General features: G+C 43.7%; 1 protein-coding gene across 1 annotated transcript in view; it reads left to right on the top strand.

The window, feature by feature from the left end:
* ERBB3 (erb-b2 receptor tyrosine kinase 3) overlaps positions 1 to 20,326 on the top strand; it is a 149,131-nt gene that overhangs the window by 74,210 nt on the left and 54,595 nt on the right. Inside the window, exons 3-4 of the mRNA XM_040341090.1 lie at positions 2,490 to 2,676; positions 6,953 to 7,078. Coding sequence (XP_040197024.1) covers positions 2,490 to 2,676; positions 6,953 to 7,078 — 313 coding nt within the window. The remainder of the gene's footprint in view (positions 1 to 2,489; positions 2,677 to 6,952; positions 7,079 to 20,326) is intronic.

A 20,326-nucleotide genomic window follows, 5' to 3' on the forward strand; every position in this document is an offset into this window, starting at 1 on the left:
GAAAGCTTGTGGGTGATGCACTGGCGCGACCCCTCCAATAGTCCTGCCAGCAGCATCTTTAGAGCGGTGAGAGGAGTGGTGTGTTTACCGCTCCTCCACCGCTCCTTCCCATTGAAAACAATGGGACACCGCGGTAATACGGCTGGTAATGCGCCACTGCAGAGGCGCATTGCGGGCGGTATTAACCCTTTTTCGGCCGCTAGCGGGGGTTAAAACCCCACCGCTAGCGGCCAAATACCGCCGCAATTCCGATGGTATATGGCAATTCCCGCCCCGGTGTGAAAGGGGCCTAATGCCGCGTACACACGATCATTTTTCGGCATGAAAAAAAACATTGTTTTTCAGCATGTCCAAAAAACAATGTTTTTCCAACTTCATCCCACACACCATCGTTTTAAAAAATTATGAACAAAGCCCGGTGACGTACAACACGTACGATAGCACTCTAAAGGGGAAGTTTCATTCGTCTTTGGGCTGCTTTAGCTGATTCCTTGTTAGTTAAAGACGATTCGCGCTTTTCTGTCTGTTACAGCGTGATGAATGTGCTTACTCCATTATGAACGGTAGTTTTACCAGAACGAGCGCTCCCGTCTCATAACTTGCTTCTGAGCATGCGCGGGTTTAAAACGTTGTTTTAGCCCACACACGATCATTTTTTACAACCCGAAAAACGATATTTTTTAAAACGGCGTTTTAAAATGCAGTATGTTCGAGTTTTTTTTTTGTTGTTTTTCAGAAGCCGAAAAATGATGTGTAGCCCACACACGATCATTTTAAATTACGTTTTTAAAAACGTTTTTTTTTTTTTCATGCCGAAAAATGATCGTGTGTACGTGGCATTAGAGCTTACAATCTAGAAGGGAGGGTCAAGTGGAACAATGGGTAGTAGCTGTGGGGAATGATCAGATGGACAAGATGAAAATACAGGGCCGGATTCAAAGAGATTTGCGCATTTATTACGGAGGCGCAGGGCAACGGTTTTGCCCTGCGCCCCTGCAATTTTTTTGTTCTGCCCTCGATTCACGGAGCATAAGCTCCGTAAATTGCGCGGGCGCGCCGGCAAAATGCCCGGCGCAAGAGCACGCAATTTAAATGATCCTGTAGGTGGCGGGAATCATTTAAATTAGGCGCGTTCCCGCGCGGAGCGTAGAGCGCATGCTCCGTAGGGAAAGTTTCCCGACGTGCATTGCGGCAAATAACGTCGCAAGGACGTCATTTGCTTCAAAGTGAATGTGAATGGCGTCCAGCGCCATTCACGATTCACTTACGTAAAATTCAAATTTCGCGACGCGGGAACGACAGGTATACGTAACATGGGTTGCCCCTGCTAATAGCGAAAACCGCCGTACGTAAACGACGTAAATTGCGTACGCAGGGCTCGCGCAACGTTGTGAATCGGTGTTAGTATGCAATTTGCATACTATACACTGAGCACAACGGGAACGCCACCTAGCGGCCATCGCTAGAATGCAGCCTAAGATATGCGGGCATAAGAGCCTTATGCCGCGCAGATCTTAGGCTGCAGTCGGTGTAACGAGGTTCCTGAATCAGGAGCACTCGTTACGCCGGGGGAAGTAAGCAATTGCGCTGTGTAACCTATGGTTACACAGGCGCAATTGCTTCTTGAATCCACCCCACAGTTGTTAGTTGTGGGTAGGATAGGTTTCTCTGAAGAGAAGGGTTTTCAGGAATCATCTAAAAGCCAATAGAGTAGGAAATAAGTGGAAAGATTGGGGTAAAGAGTTCCACAGGCTTGGAGAGGCTCTGGAAAAGTCCTGTAGGCGAGCGTGGGAGGAGGTGATGAGAGAGCTAGAGAGCAGGAGATCTTGCGAAGAACGAAGAGAACGATTAGGTTGTTATTTTAAGACTAGGTCAGTGATATTATAAAAACTATAAAAAATATATATTATAATAATTATAAAACCGGATATGATTTGTTTATGTTGCAGAAGAGTATATGTTGATATTTAACTTAGTATATCATCATTCATATATACTTACGTGAGAAAATAAAGATTAAGCCATAAAGAAACACTGTAGTGTCCCGAAGACCACAATTGGCCCGAGGGTCCATCGAAAGGCAAATTTAGATGGAAGGAAGAGAGAAAAGAAAAGGGGGTGACAGAAAGAGAAAATAGGGAGCAGAAAAAAGGGGTGCGCTTTTTTTTCTTACTATAGCAGGATTTTTTTGCTGCAGGGAAACAGTTCTGTCCCAGCCTCTGTACTCAGAGGAAGTGATCTGAATGTTTTAGACAATAATGTCTGGCTTTTGTGAATAGAGGCCTGAACAGTCTTCCATAGTGTGCCATGTTGGATGACGTGACAAGAGAAATTAATGCCTTCTTTCCATTAATGTACAACATCTAATTTTCTCATCCAGAGTTGTTATTATAGGATGATGAATGAATAGTGCAATGCCCTGTTTATGACCTTACTGCAATAAACTTTTCATGAAGATGGTAACGCGTGTTTCACTTGTGTCTTTTTAGTCTATACGTGAAGTGACGGGGTACGTTTTGATCGCGTTGAACATTTTCCAATATCTGCCGCTAGACAACCTGCGTGTGATCCGAGGACAAAGTCTGTATGAGGACAAATATTCCCTTTATATGACCCTTAATAACCAGGTTAATGGCACACAGGGTCTTCAGATGCTTGGCTTTCACCAGCTAACAGGTGAGCAAAATCGATCACAATAATGATCCAACGGCTGGGGATTTTTAGGGCGCATGAGTCTGTTAGGGAGTAAGTTGGTAATTTATATTATAGAGAAAAATGGATGAATGGCTTCACACTCCGGAAGGATGCCAAAATCTTTATTGTAGTGATCAACAAATAAAAGCATATACAGCGCAGGAGATAAAAATGGTAATGCGTTTCACGCAGATAACATCGCTTATGATTAACATTTTTATCTCCTGGTGCTCAATGCGCTGTATGTGCTTTTATTTGTTGATCACTACAATAAAGATTTTGGTATCCTTCCGGAGTGTGCAGCCATTCGTCCATTTTTCCCTGTTGATCTCGAAGGCGAGCCGGATGGGCACCTCTGCTTTGGAAGCAACACTAGACTTGCAGCACTTACACCTCATCATTAGACTCATTTATATTAAAGTTTGTGTGATGTAACAGGCCCCTTTTGCAGGTATAGCTATGTAAAACATTAAAAATAAGTCTCTATACTGATTAAAATCCAGTAATACGCTGTCTCACCCTGTTCTGCTCATGCTCAGTTGCTCTCCATTTTAAGGCATTTTTAGGCACTGCTGAGTTTGTAGAGACGAATCTGCTGACAGCCTTAGCCCCCTTTCACGCAGGGCTGATCCGCTCAATGGGGGGATTGCTCCATTGATCCCCACTGAGCAGGCGGATGACAGGTCCATCTCTGCTCACTGTGCAGGAATGGACCTCTCAGGCCCCGTACACACGGCCGAGAAACTCGACGAGCAAAGCACATAGTTTTGCTCGTTGAGTTCCTTGTGAAGCCGCCGAGGATCTCAGCGAGCCAAGTTTCCCCGTTGACTAACGAGGAAATAGAGAACATGTTCTCTATTTAGCCCGATGAGATTCTCGTCGGTTTCCTCGGCCGAAAGTTCACACACGGCCGGGTTTCTCGGCAGAATACAGCTCCGATCGAGTTTCTGGCTGAATTCTGCCGAGAAACTCGGTCGTGTGTACGGGGCCTCAGAGCTCTGCTGTGCTCCATGACGAGATCAGATGAAAACGGACAACCTGTCCATTTTCATCCGATCCGATCCGCTGGACAGATGGCGAACCTATTGCCATCCATCTGCTTTCTGATCTTGTTGGATCGGATGGCAGGTGGGTGTCAGTGGACACATCTCCGCCGATATCCTCCTGCCCATAGAAGTCAATGGGTGGCCCGCTCTGTGCCACCTGAAAAACGGACAGGCAAATTGGTGCGGGCCGATCGTGTAAAAGGGGTCTAAAAGTGGAATTTAATCCTCCTATTCTTTACAGCCAAGGAAGCTGTTTTTGTTTGATCTGCAACTGCCATGGTGCTGCACATGTGATCAGTTATGACTCCAGCCATTTGATGGTTTGATATTTTGGTAGAAGACAGAAGAAAATGTGACAGTTAGCAATCCCGGCATTCCAGGAATGTAACTCCTTTTTAAAACCATTAAATCGATGGGTTTAGTTCTGCTTTATGATTTACTGCTGGGGATCTGGACTTCAGCAAAATGGCAGCCTCCAGCAAGAAGAAACAGGAGCAATGCTGGAGGCACTCTACAGTACACACTCATTTTGGTGGCTTATTTATTAATATGGAATGTATGTTCCTTGCTTAAAAAACATTATTTTTTATCAAGTTGTTATGGGTAAAGTTCTGCTTTAAGAATAGTTTTGACTGGCTTAAAGCCAGGGATTTCAGGATTTCATGGAGGGAAATTCAACCGCTCCCTGATGAACCAGTTGAAATCCGAGCCATGGGTTTAACCTGTCTTTTTCCCACCGTCCATCATCCTCGACCTGAAGATTGAGGGAGTTATGCCGCGTACACACGATCGGTCCATTCGATGGACCGTTTTCATTGGTTAACCGATGAAGCTGACTGATGGTCAGTCGTGCCTACACACCATCGGTTAAAAAAATGATCGTGTCAGAACGCGGTGACGTAAAACACAACGATGTGCTGAAAAAAACGAAGTTCAATGCTTCCAAGCATGCGTCGACTTGATTCTGAGCATGCATGGATTTTTAACCGATGGTTGTGCCTACTAACGATAATTTTTTTCCCATCGGTTAGGAATCCATCGGTTAAATTTGAAACAAGTTGGCTTTTTTTTAACCGATGGTTATATAACCTATGGCGCCCACACACGATTGGTTTGGACTGATGAAAATGGTCCATCAGACCATTCTCATCGGGTTAACCGATCGTGTGTACGCGGCATAAGGCTGAAGTTTGTCAGCCGAACAGCGACTGCATCCAGTCAGATGTAGCCACTGTTCAGCTATTCTGAAAGCCACAGGTTCTGCCTGTCAGAAAACAATAGCTTGTAGAAGAGATTCATCCATCCACACTGTTTAGCATGGATGAGAGACTCACGTGAAATCTGGTATGGCCAGCTTTAGGCTCCATGCACACTAACATTTTTTTAAGCTCCTAGAAGTTTTTTGAGCATTTTATTTTTGGCTCCTAGAAACAAAAAATGTTCTGCTTCTAGAAGCTGAAGCTTCAAAAACGCTTCTAAATACATTCCCAGAACAGTGAGGGTCATTGAGATGACAAACTGACATGTCTAATGAGTTCAAAATCCTACAAAAACCTCTGTATGTGGGAGTCGCATTCTGAAGCCACCTTTAATTGTCACTGACCAGCACACAGTGACCTCAGTATTCCTTCGTAGCAGCAATCCTCACATTATGTTTATGCAGGAACACCCTGATGGACTTTGGCCAGTGTTTTGGCCTTTATTGCTTTACTACTAGTGGCGGCATGCCAATACTATTGTGTTTTTCACATTACCAGACACGCAGATAAAACATGAACCTGGGTCTATCTGGATAGGTGCACTGGTTATACAGGTTTCCGAGTTTAGCAAACACAACACAATCACAATAGAACTTACACTTTCCCAGGTCTTAATTAAATCTCTGTAAAGGATCCTGATCACCCTCTGTAGATCACTTTGACTTATAGCTAGGTTACAGGGGAGGCAATAAATATGGCTAAACTCTTCTACAGTTATAAAACACTTTATTATTTCTAAACACTTAAAGCCACTGCAGCTCTTTTAGCCAACTTAGACGGCGACTTTGTTGCATGCACGCACAAAAACAGAACGCCAAGTATAAGCAGGTAGGCCGTGGCGTTTAAACGTTACTCAGTTGGTACTAAGGGGCCCAAAGTGTGCCAATAAAATATCCCCCACACCATTACACCACCACCAGCCTTAACCATTGATACAAGGCAGGATGGATCCATGCTTTCATGTTGTTTATGCCAAATTCTGAGCCTACCATCTGCTGCCCCGTACACACGTCCGAGAAACTCGACGGGCAAAACACATCGTTTTGCTCGTCGAGTTCCTTGTGAAGCCGCCGAGGATCTCGGCGAGCCAACTTTTCCCATTGACTAACGAGGAAATAGAGAACATGTTCTCTTTTTGGCCCGACGAGATCCTCGTCGGTTTCCTCTGCGAAAAGTGTACACACGACTGGTTTTCTTGGCAGAATACGTCTCCCATCGAGTTTCTGGCTGAATTCTGCCGAGAAACTCGGTCGTGTGTACGGGGCCTTAATGTTTCACTCACATTTGGTCAGAAAGACAACAGCGCATAAGACACTCAGTTCAGTGAAGCGATAAGCTCCTCACTCAGCTTCTGGTGTATTCAAACACCGCTGATAGCATCACTTGGCACCCCTACGCGTTACGTCCCACGCCATGGCCATGAATAAGTCACGTGGCGTGTGAAGTAACGTGTAAGGGGAGGAGCCGAGTGACACTATCAGCGGTGTTTGAATACACCAGAACCGAGTGAGGAGCTTATCTCTTCACTGAGCTGAGTGTCTTATGCGCTGTTGTCTTTCTGACCAAATGTGAGTGAAACAACTATATATGAAAATTGTTTGTGGATCCAAGCATTGCGCAATGATCAAATTTCTTTTTTCTATATATGAGCATACAATTAATGTATAAGAGCACCAGGTGACATCTACCACTGGAAAGTAACAAAGAATACAAACCCATTACCGCAAATACTGTTGGACTGACTGATTGTGTTCAGGTTTTGTTGACCAACAACACAGACAATGATTACACATTAGGTGTGAGGTGAACTTTACCGTTTTTTTCTCCAGTGTCTTAAGTATGTTGCTGTATTAGCACATCACTAGCAGGAAACCAGTAACAAAACTGCAAGAAACATCTACTTTCATCATCAGACATTGTCCGCTAATTTGCCTTTTTTGATATTTGTCCCAGAAATCCTGGCTGGAGGCATCCATATAATCAATAATGAACAGCTGTGCTACACTGATACCATTGACTGGAAAGATATCATCCGGGATCCAAAGGCGCAGGTTCTAATTGAGGATAATGCTATAAACTGTAAGTTTTGGCATAGGCAAGCAGAAATGTATTTATTTTTATCCTGTTGACATAATGTCCCAACCATGCATACATACACAGATGTAAAATATGGTACAAACACATTCATGAGTATAAAAACACGTAAACTAGTTCTATAAACTGACAAAAAACATCTGCTTTAAAGTAAACCTGTGTTCACCCTGAAGCTATGTACTCTATTTTGGTGCTAAATACAATGGGCAGTTGTCTCCCCAACACTTGTTCTCAGGGAGACATCTGTATAGCTAGCTATCCATACTCCAAGAAAGCTTTGAATGGTAAAATATAGCTTCATGAGTCATGTCTTGGCATTTCATATGTGTATTTATACACAGTACCTAACCTTTCTAGCATGCATACAGCACAGAATATCATAAGGGGGGAAGCAAAGATGTTAAATCCAGGTGCATCAAAACAAAATGGGGTAGATTCAGGTAGCTATTACGGCGGCGTATCTCCAGATACGCCGCCGTAATTTAAAATCTGCGCCGGCGTATCGTTACGCCGATTCTCAAAGGCAGATACGCTAAAAAAATAGGCTTCCTCCGCCGACGTAACTTGAATGCGGCGGCGTAGAATTGTGTGCAATATTACGTTGGCCGCTAGGGGCGCTTCCGTTGTTTTCGGCGTAGAATATGCAAATTACCTAGATACGCCGATTCACAAACGTACGTGCGCCCGGTGGTAGTTTTTTTACGTTGTTTGCGTAAGGCTTTTTCTGCGTAAGGTTGCTCCTGCTATTAGGAAGCGCAGCCAATGTTAAATATGGACGTTGTTCCCGCTTCGAAATTTGAATTTTTGTACGTCGTTTGCGTAAGTCGTTCGCGAATAGGGCTGGACGTAATTTACGTTCACGTCGAAACCAATACGTTGTTGCGCCGTATTTGGAAGCAATGCATACTGGGATATGTACACGGACGGCATCATACATTTACATAAAACACGCCCCCCTTCCACATTTGAATTACGCGCGCTTACGCCGGCCCCATTTACGCTACGCCGCCGCAACTTACGGAGCAAGTTCTTTGTGAATACTGCCTTGCTCCTGTAAGTTACGGCGGCGTAGCATAAATACGATACGCTGCGCCGCCCTAAGAAGAAACGCAAGTACCTGAATCTACCCCAATGTATGCAAAGTATTAGTTTGTTTTCTTTAGAAAGCAGTCACAGCCTGAGTAAAAAGACTGTCCCCTGCCAGCAAGCTTCAAAACAAGACCCTTTCTCACCACAGGAAAGCAGTGGTCTCTCTGCACAGGTCTGCTGAGTCTGACCTTTAGCTCTCTAACCAGCATAGGCCATGCTCCATGCTGTTTGGAGAGACCACTGCTTTCACACATAGAATGAAGGTCCTTCTCTCCAATGTGCTGGCAGTTACCAGACTTTCTACTCAGGCTGTGGCTTCTTTCCACAGAAATGAACTGTTACACCTTTTGTTTTCATATTCCTGGAATGTATGTATGCAACTGATTTCAACGGAAAGTTCAGTTGAGCATAAAAAGAAATCGTGTAATTGTAAATGTGTTTGTTACTGACCACAGTTTCACTACTTTAAATATAAATAGCAACCGGAGTGGAGCAGGAGGTTAGTTACAACACAACACCAGGTCTGTTGCTATGTCTCCCTGGGGTGTCTGCATCCACCACGCTAAATAACTTGGCAGCCTCACTTGAGACTTGGCCAGAGGTCTTATCAATAAGATTAAAACTGGATGGCAAAGTTCTCCACAGTGAGACGTGTGAACCCTCATGCAATGTGTTAGGTGTCAAGAGAAACAACCTCCACCCCTTGTCCCTGATTGATGCCAAAATGGATTTGATTTCGGTGTCAGAGAAATATAAATGTGCATAAAAATCAGTGTAAGGCTATGTGCTTCCATATTTACATGAGGCCTCGTACACACGACCGAGAAACTTGACGGGCGAAACACATCGTTTTGCTCGTCGAGTTCCTTGTGAAGCCGTCGAGAAACTCGACAAGCCAATTTTCTCCATTCCCGTCAAGGAAATAGAGAACTTGCTCTCTTTTTGGCTCGTCGAGTTTCTCGACAGTTTCCTCTACAAAAATGTACACATGACCGGTTTCCTCTGCAAAAAAATATCTCCCAGCAAGTTTCTTGCTGGTTTTTGCCGAGAAACTTGCTTGTGTGTACGAGGCCTCACTGTTCAACCACTTCCCTACCGCTGTATTGTCATATGACGGCCGCAGGAACCCTTCGTCCCTTCGGGCGGCTGTCATATGACGTCCTTGGATTCCCTCGCCACATGACTGTGGACCCAATGCGCGTGCCCGGCGGCCGCGATGTTCCGCCGGGCACCCACGATTGCTCGTCACAAAGCAGGGACGTGGATCTATGTGGGTAAACACACAGATCCACATCCTGTCAGGTGAGAGGAGACCGATCTGTGTGTTTCCATTACAGAAGAACACCGACCCTTGTGAGTCCCCCTCCTCCTCCTACAGTTAGAATCATTCCCTAGGTAACATATTTAACCCCTTGATCGCCCCCTAGTGTTAACCCATTCCCTGCCAGTCACATTTATACAGTAATCAATGCATTTTTATAGCACTGATCGCTGTATAAATGTGAATGGTCCCAAAATAGTGTCGAAAGTGTCCGATATGTTCGCCGCAATGTCACAGTCACGATAAAAATCGCTGATCGCCGCCATTACTAGTAAAAAAAATAATAATAAAAATGCTATAAATCTATCCCCTATTTTGTAGCTGCTATAAGTTTTGTGCAAACCAATCAATATTTTTTTGATTGGTTTGGTTGCGATTTTTTTTTTTACCAAAAATATGTAGAAGAATACATATCGGCCTAAACTGAGGAATTTTTTTTAAAAAAAATTGATTTTTATTATAGCAAAAAGTAAAAATGTGTGGCCAAGATTCTCAAAGGGCTTACGACGGCGCAACGCCATGTACGCCGTCGTAAGTCCTAATCTGGGCCGTCGTATCTCTGCGACTGATTCTTAGAATCAGTTACGCATAGATACGCATAGATATCCATTAGATCCGACAGGCGTGAGGCTTTTACGCTGTCGGATCTTAAATGCATTTTTTTTTTTTTGCCGCTAGGTGTCGCCTCCGTCGTTTTCCCCGTCGAGTATGCAAATTAGCTAGATACGCGAATTCCCGAACGTACGCGCGGTCGACGCAGTGAAGTTACAACGTTTACGTTAGGTTTGCGCGGCGTAAAGTTGCCCCTGCTATATGAGGGGCAACCAATGTTAAGTATGGCCGTCGTTCCCGCGTCGAAATTTAAAAATTTACGTTGTTTGCGTAAGTCGTCCGTGAATGGGGCTGGACGCCATTTACGTTCACATCGAAACCAATGACGTCCTTGCGACGTCATTTGAAGCAATGCACCCTGGGATATTTTCCGGATGGCGCATGCGCAGTACGTTCAACGCGGGAACGCGCTTAATTTAAATGCTCCACGCCCCCTACCCGGCTAATTTGAATTAGGCGGGCTTGCGCCGGGTGATTTACGCTACACCGCCGCAACTTTACAGGCAAGTTCTTTGTGAATAACGTTACGCCCGCCAAGTTTTACGCCGATCTACGAGAATCTGGGCCTGTGTTTTTTTCAAACGTGTCCCTCTTCTTTTGTTTATAGTGCAAGAAATTAAAACCACAGCGCTGATCAAATACCACCAAAAGAAAGCTCTATTTGTGGGGAAAAAATTATAAAAATGTAATTTGGGTACAGTGTTGCCTGACTGCGCAATTGTCATTCAAAGTGTGACAGCGCTGAAAGCTAAAAAATGGTTTGGGCAGGAAGGGGGTGAAAGTGCCCTATAGGCGAGTGGTTAAGAAAGTTGGGTGCCTCAGGAGGGCCAATCATTGGACAATACTGCTAAAATGGTATGAGCTGACATTTTATACTGTTTTCTACATGCTACAGCTCTTTGAGTATAGCTTTAAGTTACCCATAGCTTCATTTTAAAGCAACAGAAAAACGGTAATTACAGAGTACAAGAGGAAGCTATCCTGAAGTGACACGAAAGGTTTATATACAATGAATTGCTATTATTGTTACACCTGTCATTTTCTAGTTCCTAAAGCTCTGTTACTGGATCAGCCAAAACAAAGATTGTTTCCTTTTCTAGCTTCTGGTTATTAGCCTTTCTTTTCTGCCACTTTGAGTGTCAGTATGCTATTATTATGCCGTCATTCTGCATCAGGGTACTATTCTACTTTAACTACCAAATGGCAACCCTGCCATTCCTGATGTATATAGAGTTCTCCTCAGAATCAATGCTTGTACCTCATGTAGAGTGCTAATGTACTCATTTCCAACCCTTGCTTTGGTCTAACCAGTAAACATACCTGTATATAATATACATCTATTCTCTGCCCCACCTGTTTATATACCTGTCCATACATCCTGAATAGTATATAACAAAATACCTATGATTTGTAAAAAAAAGTTATTATATCTATCTAATTTTACCTGTTCACTTATTATCACCCTTTTCACTTTTGTATTATGTTTTAATACATATTACACATTTATTATATATTTCTAGTCACTGACATTTGGCGGTCAAAGACCAGGCCACTTTTTGCGATTCGGCGCTGCGTCGCTTTAACAGACAATTGCGCAGTCGTGCAACGTGGCTCCCAAACAAAATTGACGTCCTTTTTCCCCACAAATAGAGCTTTCTTTTGGTGGTATTTTTTTTTAATTTAAATTATTTTTATTATTTTCCGATAATTGTCAAGACAAGTATTCTTACAAAAAGATATAAAATAAGCATTCCAGATATTTAAGTACAGTCAGTGAGTTGTATACACACAGTGCGTTAAATTGCCCCGACCGCCCCTCCCTTAACAACCCCCCCCTGCCCTACCCACCCCGTACACCATTATGCATCTATTTATATTGCCCCAAGTAAGAGCAAATACATTAATCTGAGCACCTATTAGTGCCATACATATAATGAGAAGGGATTAAAAGAGAAGCGTAGACCAGCGTAACCAAACCTAGCATTAGGAAGCCGAGCCCTCAAGAGCCACCGAAGGAAGAAAAAACATGATAAAATAAAGCAAAAACAGAAAGGAAAGCAAAGAAAAAAAAGGGGGGGGGGTTAGGGGTAGAGGCTCTAATGCCCTTATTGTTGTAAGTTACTAGTTATAAGGAAAATTTCCAATTCCTGATGAGGTGGGGGTCTAAGCCCTTTTGGTGGTATTTGAACACCTCTGCGATTAAATTTTTTTGCGCTATAAACAAAAAAAGAGCGCAAATTTTGAAAACAATTTAATATTTTTTACTTTTTGCTATAATAAATATCCCCCCAAAAAAAAAAAAAATATATATATATATATATATATTAAAAAAACATTTATTTTCCACAGTTTAGGCCGAAACGTATTCTTCTACATATTTTTGGTAAAAAAAATCGCAATAAGCGTTTATTGATTGGTTTGTGCAAAAGTTATAGCTTCTACAAAATAGGGGACTGTTGTATGGCATTTTTATTAATATTTTTTTTTTACTAGTTACGGAGGCGATCAGCGATTTTTATCGTGACTGCGACATTATGGTGGACACATCGGACACTTTTGACACCATTTTGGGACCATTGTCATTTTTACAGCGATCAGTGCTATAAAAATGCAATGATTACTGTAAAAATGACACTGGCAGTGAAGGGGTTAACCACTAGGTGGCGCTGCAGGGGTTAAGTGTTCCCTAGGGAGTGATTCTTGCTGTTAGGGGGCGTGGCTACATGTGACACGTCACTGATGACCGTTCCCGATCACGGGGAATGGTCATCAGTGAGGCCCCGTACACACGTCCGAGGAACTCGACGGACAAAACACATCGTTTTGCTCGTCGAGTTCCTTGTGAAGCCGCCGAGGATCTCGGCGAGCCAAGTTTCCTCATTGACTAACGAGGAACTAGAGAACATGTTCTCTATTTGGCCCGAAGAGATCCTCGTCGGCTTCCTCGGCCAAAAGTGTACACACCACCGGGTTTCTCGGCAGAATACGGCTCCGATCGAGTTTCTGGCTGAATTCTGCCGAGAAACTCGGTCGTGTGTACGGGGCCTGACAGTGTCACTAGGCACAATAGGGGAATGCCATGTTTACAAAGGCATTCCCCTGTTCTGCCCTTGCCGTCCGCATTTGCAAGCCTCCCGGGAACATCGAGTTCCCAGGACCCGCAGCTGCACTCGCGAGGCACGCCGTGGGTGCCTGCTAGGCGGCAAATTCGATTTCCCTTCTAAATGTTTTTTTTCTTTGTCTGAATTTCTCACTTCCCGTTTCTCCTCAGTAAATTTGCCCCCATCATCTGGCTGGGGGTTAGTCAACCAGAACAGCTTACTGAGGAGGAACAGGAAGTGAGAAATTCAGACAAAGAAAACAAAGAAAAAAAACATTTAGGAGGGAAAGTTTAGTGAACCAACAATGCACTAGCTTAAAGGAACCTACCGTATTTGCCGGCGTATAAGACAACCTTTTGTACCAAAAAATTTGGCTCAAAAATCAGGGGTCGTCTTATACGCCGGATGCAGACTGCAGGGGTCCATTTTTTAAAAGCTGCGCCTCCTCCTCGTGCTGTTCCGTGATAGGCTCAGTGATCCGCCTATCACGGACTTCATCTCGTCCTCAGCCTCGGACGAAAGGACGTCCGTGATAGGCGGAACACTGAACACAGGCTCTGCTGGGAAACTGAGTGTTCCGCCTAATATGGTATTTAGAAAATAAGAAAATGAACCTTTACAACCCCTTTAACATATTTTTCCTCCGACAGTCAGACATACTGATCGGTCAATTGGCCTCCATTCCCAAAGACCATACTGTCTATATGGCTATGTTAGAGGCGTTACACTGTAAGGGCTTTCAGAGGCAGAGACCGATTTGTTTTGTATGAAGTACTGCAAAGAATGTCAGTCAAATAAAGAAATTCTCAAACTGCACATATTTTTGTACCACTCCTCATAGTTGTCCATTGTGTTGCAATTTTACAGTCGATTACATTTTTTACAGACGGTGACATCTGTAGACAAATTCAAGTTTTTCTTATGTTAAAGTATGTCCAAAAGTGCAAGAAGATAGCAGAAAAGGCCTTTGTGGAGGTCATTTTTTAGCCCAGGTTCACACTGGGTACGATTTGGTACGATTTGAGATGCGATTTCACATGTCAAATCGCATCTCAAATCGCCGGCAATTGTTGGCAATGGCACCGTCTTAATCGGTGCGACGCCGCATCTGCGGCGCTGCATCGATTTCAAAAAGTAGTTCCTGTACTACTTTTTGCGATTTTGGGCCGTGATTTACATTGACATCTGTGCAGAAGTCTCTTAAATCGCGGCCGAAATCGCGGCAAAACCGCAGCCTCGAAATTGCGGTAAAATCACGATTTTACTGCGATTTTGAATTTGCAGCAGTGTAAACCTAGCCTAAATGCTGAAATGAAATAGGACAGAACTGTGGCCTATGCATGGTAGGAGCACTGACCACTTTAAGCCTAGGTTCACACTACTGCGATGCTATGTACTGCAAATCGGATCCGTTTTTTTGTGCTGTGTGAGGTGCGAATTTGCCCTGCGTTTTGAGGTAGACAGGTGTGATTTTACTGCAAATTTCAGGAAGTAGACAGTAAACAATTCGCAGAGATGTGAACTGTGTGCTGCAAATTTACTGCAAGTTCAATTGAAGCCTATGAAGATAAGATTTGCACTGCACCTGCAGTGAAGATGCACAGGACCCTTTTGTTTTTCTCGCGCCAAATTCACAACGCATAAATGTGTATCAAAGCCATGGAATATTATGCTTTTTACATGACCTGCGAATCTGTGTGTTCCCAAACGCATCAAACCCGCTGTATATTCGTATGAGTGTGAACCCAGGCTAAGGGATAAGTTCACCTTTAAAAAAAAAAAAAAAAAAAAATGCACATCATTTTGCAGGTAAAAAAAATTGCATTTATTGTTTTTTTTACTAGGAGCCTGGAAAGCGTTTCCATGCAGGGCTCCTGCGGACTTCTCCGTTTATCTGTCTGCTCGTATCTCATGGGGGGGGGGGGGGGGAGACAGATACACACTGACAGGAGGAGAAAATGTACTACCAGAGCATTCAACAGCACCCTGGTAGTTTATTGAGAACTACAAGCCAACATTTTTTTTAAATAGTGACAGTTAGCGGGGGGGGGGGATCTCCCACTTGCTGTCACTAGATGCAGTGGAGACGTTGCAGGAGTGGGAACCTGTTACAAAATGGGTGGAACATGTAACATGTTCCCAAAGGTGAACTTACCCTTTAACCGCTGTCCCTTTGTATTGGTATGGAGCAGCCAATAAAATACCAACTGCCTACAAGTTCATCCGGTCTTGTGAAGAGATAGGCAGGTGTACAGCTCTGGCCAACTCGCAACCCGTCCTGGTTTACTTTAGGTGGGTGAAGGTTGCAGCCGGGCCCCCTGGACATTCCCTGGTCCTAAGCTCTTGCCTAGGTTACCTTATAAATAATTCAGCTCGGATCATATATTTTAGAGGATAGGGATATGGCGTGCCTCCTATATCACAGGGAGGTCTTCTATGGATTCTCTCGGAACCAGGGGTCTCAAACTGGCGGCCCTCCAGCTGTTGCGAAACTAAGATCATTACAATTCTGATTAGATACCGTTGAATTACGTACTTTGCAATTTGGCCACTGCTTATGAATTTGTAAGTACACAATATTCTTATATGACCAACATTGGGTTTGAATTGAAAGACATTCCAATCCAATTGGTTTCTACAGTTGCTTTTCATTATACAGTACTTGGGCCAGGGCCGGATTAACAATGGGGCTGATGGAGCTGCAGCTCCAGGCCCCTTTCTCAAGATAGGCCCATTTGCCCCAAAAAAAAAAAAAAAAAAAATTTTTTTTTTTTTTTTTTTTAAGATTTTTTTTTTCTAAGATCGAATTTGGGGGGTTGTAGCTCGATGACCAGAGGTCACAGAAACCCCACATTTGGGGGTAGGCATGGGATGAGCTACCCCACAACTGGTTAAAATATGGGACGGCTATCATTTATGGTTCCGGAGATACGGGCCTGCTTGCACAGCCTGTCAGAAGCTACATTCAGAGCGGCCAGTATAAATACAAGCTGACACACTACAGCAGACTGATAGGATCACAGTGCTTATAATAATTATCTGTATATTACTCATGGTAATTAACCCCTTGCCACCCAGGCCAATTCTGACACTTCTCTACTACATGTAAAAATCATCATTTGTTTTTTGCTAGAAAATTACTCTATGGTGGTCTTTGCACTTTTTATGTTGCAGGGTACAGAGCTGCACGATTCTGGCTAAAATGAGAATTGCAATTTTTTTGCTTAGAAGATAGATCACGATTCTCTCACGATTGTTGCGGCGTAACATCATCTTTCACATTAAAACAAAAAAAAACAAAAAAATGGGCTAACTTCACTGTTTTGTTTTTATGGTTTTTATTATTCATTGAAGTGGGCAAATGCAGTGTGACATAACATATTGCAGCAATAGCCATTGTATTCCCTAGAGTCTCTGCTAAAATATATATAATGTTTGGCAGTTCCAAGTAATTTTCTAGCAAATAATATTGCTTTCTAACTTTAGTTACAATGTTAGTTAGTTACAATGTTTCATTTTGTTTACAAACTTCGCAGACTGCCCAGATTTTTTCTTTACACACAGAAGTGTATCCCTTTGATCTAAGAAGGAAGTGTCAGTTACAATGTTTCCTGTTACAAACTTGGCAGACTGCCCAGATATTTTCTTTTGATAGCTGAAAGTCTCTCCACTTGTTATATGAAAGAATTAGCAAACTCTGCATTGAAGATCGTCAGGGGGGTTGAATCGAGATCACGATTTTTTTTAACGATTAATTGTGCAGCTCTAGCACGGTATTTGCGCAGCAATTCTTCAAACATGTTTTTTTGGAAAAAAATGTTTCATTCATTAAAAAAACAGTTAGTTAGTTAAGTTAGCACAATTTTTTTTGGTATCCTAAGCGATGCTTTACATTTTTTTAGGTTACATGTTTAGAGTTACAGAGGAGGTCTAGTACTAGAATTATTGTTCTCGCTCTAACGATCGTGGCGTATGTAACCTGTGTGTATCTGGCTCTGATACTACCAGTGCCTACCCAGCCACTGACTAGTATCTCTCCCCAGCCTGTCCCCACACACCCTCTCACCTGCTGACCTTTGCATGGGGGAATCACTCCTGCGGTGTTATTGTGTTCTGCCAGTGCGTACAATGATCAGTGTTGCTAACTTTAGCTGGCAGCACTGATTTGTTTTAAGAAAAAAAAACAGGCTGGTTGTACTCAAGTTGATTAATAGATTGACTTGTGTAAAACCAGCTAGCCCATACATAGATTGACTATGGCTGGTCTCTGCATAATTGGCGTAATTTCAATCCATGTATGACCCGCTTAACCACTACTCAGTCCCTAAATATCCTTCCACTCCTGTACATAGTGCTCACTGTCATACTCTCCACACTCCTCTCCTGTGCATAGTGCCCACTGTCATACTCTCCACACTTCTCTCCTATACATAGTACCCACTGTCATACCCTACACACTCCTCTCCTGTACATAGTGCCCACTATCATACCCTCCACACTCCTCTCCTATACATAGCGCCCACTGTCATATCCTTCACACTCCTCTCCTGTACATAGTGCCTGCTGTCATACACTTCTCTCCTGTACTTAGTGCCCACTGTCGCGCCCTCCACACTCCTCTCCTGTACATACTGCTCACTGTCATACCCTCCACACTCCTTTCCTATACATAGTGTTCACTGTCATACCCTCCACACTCCTCTCCTATACATAGAGCCCACTATCATACCGTCTACATTCCTCTCCTGTACATACTGCCCACTGTCATACCCTCCACACTCCTCTCCTGTACATACTGCCCCATCATACCCTCCACACTTCTCTCTGGTACGTACTACCCTCTGTCATACCCCCTCATTCTTCCTGTACATACTGCCCATTGTCATACCCTTCACACTCCTCTCCTGTACATAGTGCTTTTTTCCGTACCCTTTGTACTCCTCTCCTGTACATAGTGCCCACTGTTAGACCCTCCACATTCCTCTCCCTCACCTGCACATACTTCCCACTTATATACCGTCCATACTCCTCCCCTATGTCGCTTACCCACAAAAACAGTTCTTTAAAATTATACTGAATATCCTCAATGTTACCAGCTCTAGAATGGAGACATTTTTGTTAGTTCAACTAAAGGAAATCTCAGTTCTCATATTTGTTCTGCCCCATTATTAGTACTCATTTAATTTTGTGATTACTACTATGATGTATAGAGGAACATCGGGGATCTCAGCTACTCTAAATATAGCACTTATATAAAAAAGTGGCCCTGAAAATATTTTTTAAATGTTGGCAACTGTGCACTTAGGCACTGCCCAAGGGCCACCGTCCACCGGGTCAGTAGGGGGCCCCATGAGAGGCTCCTGGGATCCTGTGATAATAAAGCGGTAGTAAACTTTCCTGACATTACTACTTTTTAGAGGCCCTGGGGTAGGTTATGCCACAACGTACAAGTATACACAGCATATTAGCACATTAGGGTACACTTACATTTTCAGACTGAGCCCTCCAGTGCTGCGCTGTGATGAATCAGGCGGGGCCCGGGCACTTCCATCTTCACCCGGTCTTCCTTCTGGGTTCTGTGCCTTTGGTCACTTGCCTTGGCTGGGCTGCGTTCATGTCATTCCCACGCATTTATTTATTATTTATTACACCCCATTCACACCTCCGCGACAAAACGCCCGACGCCGGCCGCTCGTGCCGCTGGAGGGGAGAATTACCATTGCTGTCTATGAGATGGTTCACATCTCATAGACGCCGTACACCTGCGGCATTAAAAAAAGTCCCGGACCCTTTTTTTCAGGCGGCATTGGCGTTCGGCCATACAAAGCAATAGGAAGTATTTGTAAAAAAAAAGTTACACTATTCGCGGCAAAATACGCCGCGTACGCGGCGTTACTTGTCGCGGAGGTGTGAATGCAGCCAAAAAGGCCCCACCAAAATCCTCAGCACCAGGCCCATGATGTTCTTAATCTGGCCCTGACTTGGGCTTGTTTAACTTACTTAAAGCGGGGGTTCGCCCTGTTAGAAAAAAAAAAAAAGTTTTTTTTTATTAGACAATTAAATTCGGCATCGTAGCGCGAGCTACGGTATGCCGGTCTTACATTTTTTATGCCCGTACTCACCGTGCTATCGTTGATTGAAGAATCCGGGGAATGGGCGTTCCTATGGTGAGAGAAGGTGATTGACGGCCGGCCCTGGCACGTCACGCTTCTCCGGAAATAGCCGAAATAGGCTTGGCTATTCACGGCGCCTGCGCATAGCCTGTGCGCAGGCGCTGTGAATAGCCGAGACCTACTCCGGCTGTCTTCGGGGAGCGTGACGTGCCAGAGCCGGCCGTCAATCATCCTCCCTCTCCATAGGCACGCCCATTCCCCGCGGGAGTCAGAATCTTCAATCAACAATAACACAGTGAGTACGGGGATTAAAAATTTAAGACCGGCATACCGTAGCTCGCGCTACGATGCCGAAAGTAATGGAATAATGGGGTGAAGAAGGGTGAACTACCGCTTTAATACACCTGCTTGTCCTACTCAGGATTCTTGATGCAGACAACAGTTATTAGTGGTTCTGACACTGGTGTCACTTTGTTAATTTCTGTTTATCTGTAACTCCGTATATATGTGTGGTGACGGTCACAAACTAATTTCAGGTGCCGTACAGTTCAGCTCCACAAGCCCTTTTAGCAAATATTAGCTCATGCCACCAGAGAGCCAAAGTAAACCTTGCCTTTGCACAACTTCTGCCATCTCTTATCCTATTTCAAGACAACAGCCATACCTCAGCATTAAAGTAAACACTTTATAAGATGAAGCTATTTTTTTAGCATTCATAAATGTTATCACAGTGGTGAAATGTCGCTGGAACCAGCTCTTTTAAAGCTGATATGCAGCCAAAACAAGATGAAGTTATATATTTTATTTCTGTCATTTCTGTATTTTCTTTTTTTCTTTTTGTTATGTATTAATTTCTAGGGTTTGTATTGAAAATCACTTGCAGTTTCCCTTAGTGACAGCAAATTCAGGGCAGCAGGGGACTGTCTTTGACTATTGTGTGCAGAAGGCCTAAAGCAGGGGTCTCAAACTCAAATTACCTGAGGGCCACAAGACAAGT

The sequence above is a fragment of the Rana temporaria genome, chromosome 2 (genome assembly GCF_905171775.1).
Source record: "Rana temporaria chromosome 2, aRanTem1.1, whole genome shotgun sequence".
Lineage (NCBI taxonomy): Eukaryota > Metazoa > Chordata > Amphibia > Anura > Ranidae > Rana > Rana temporaria.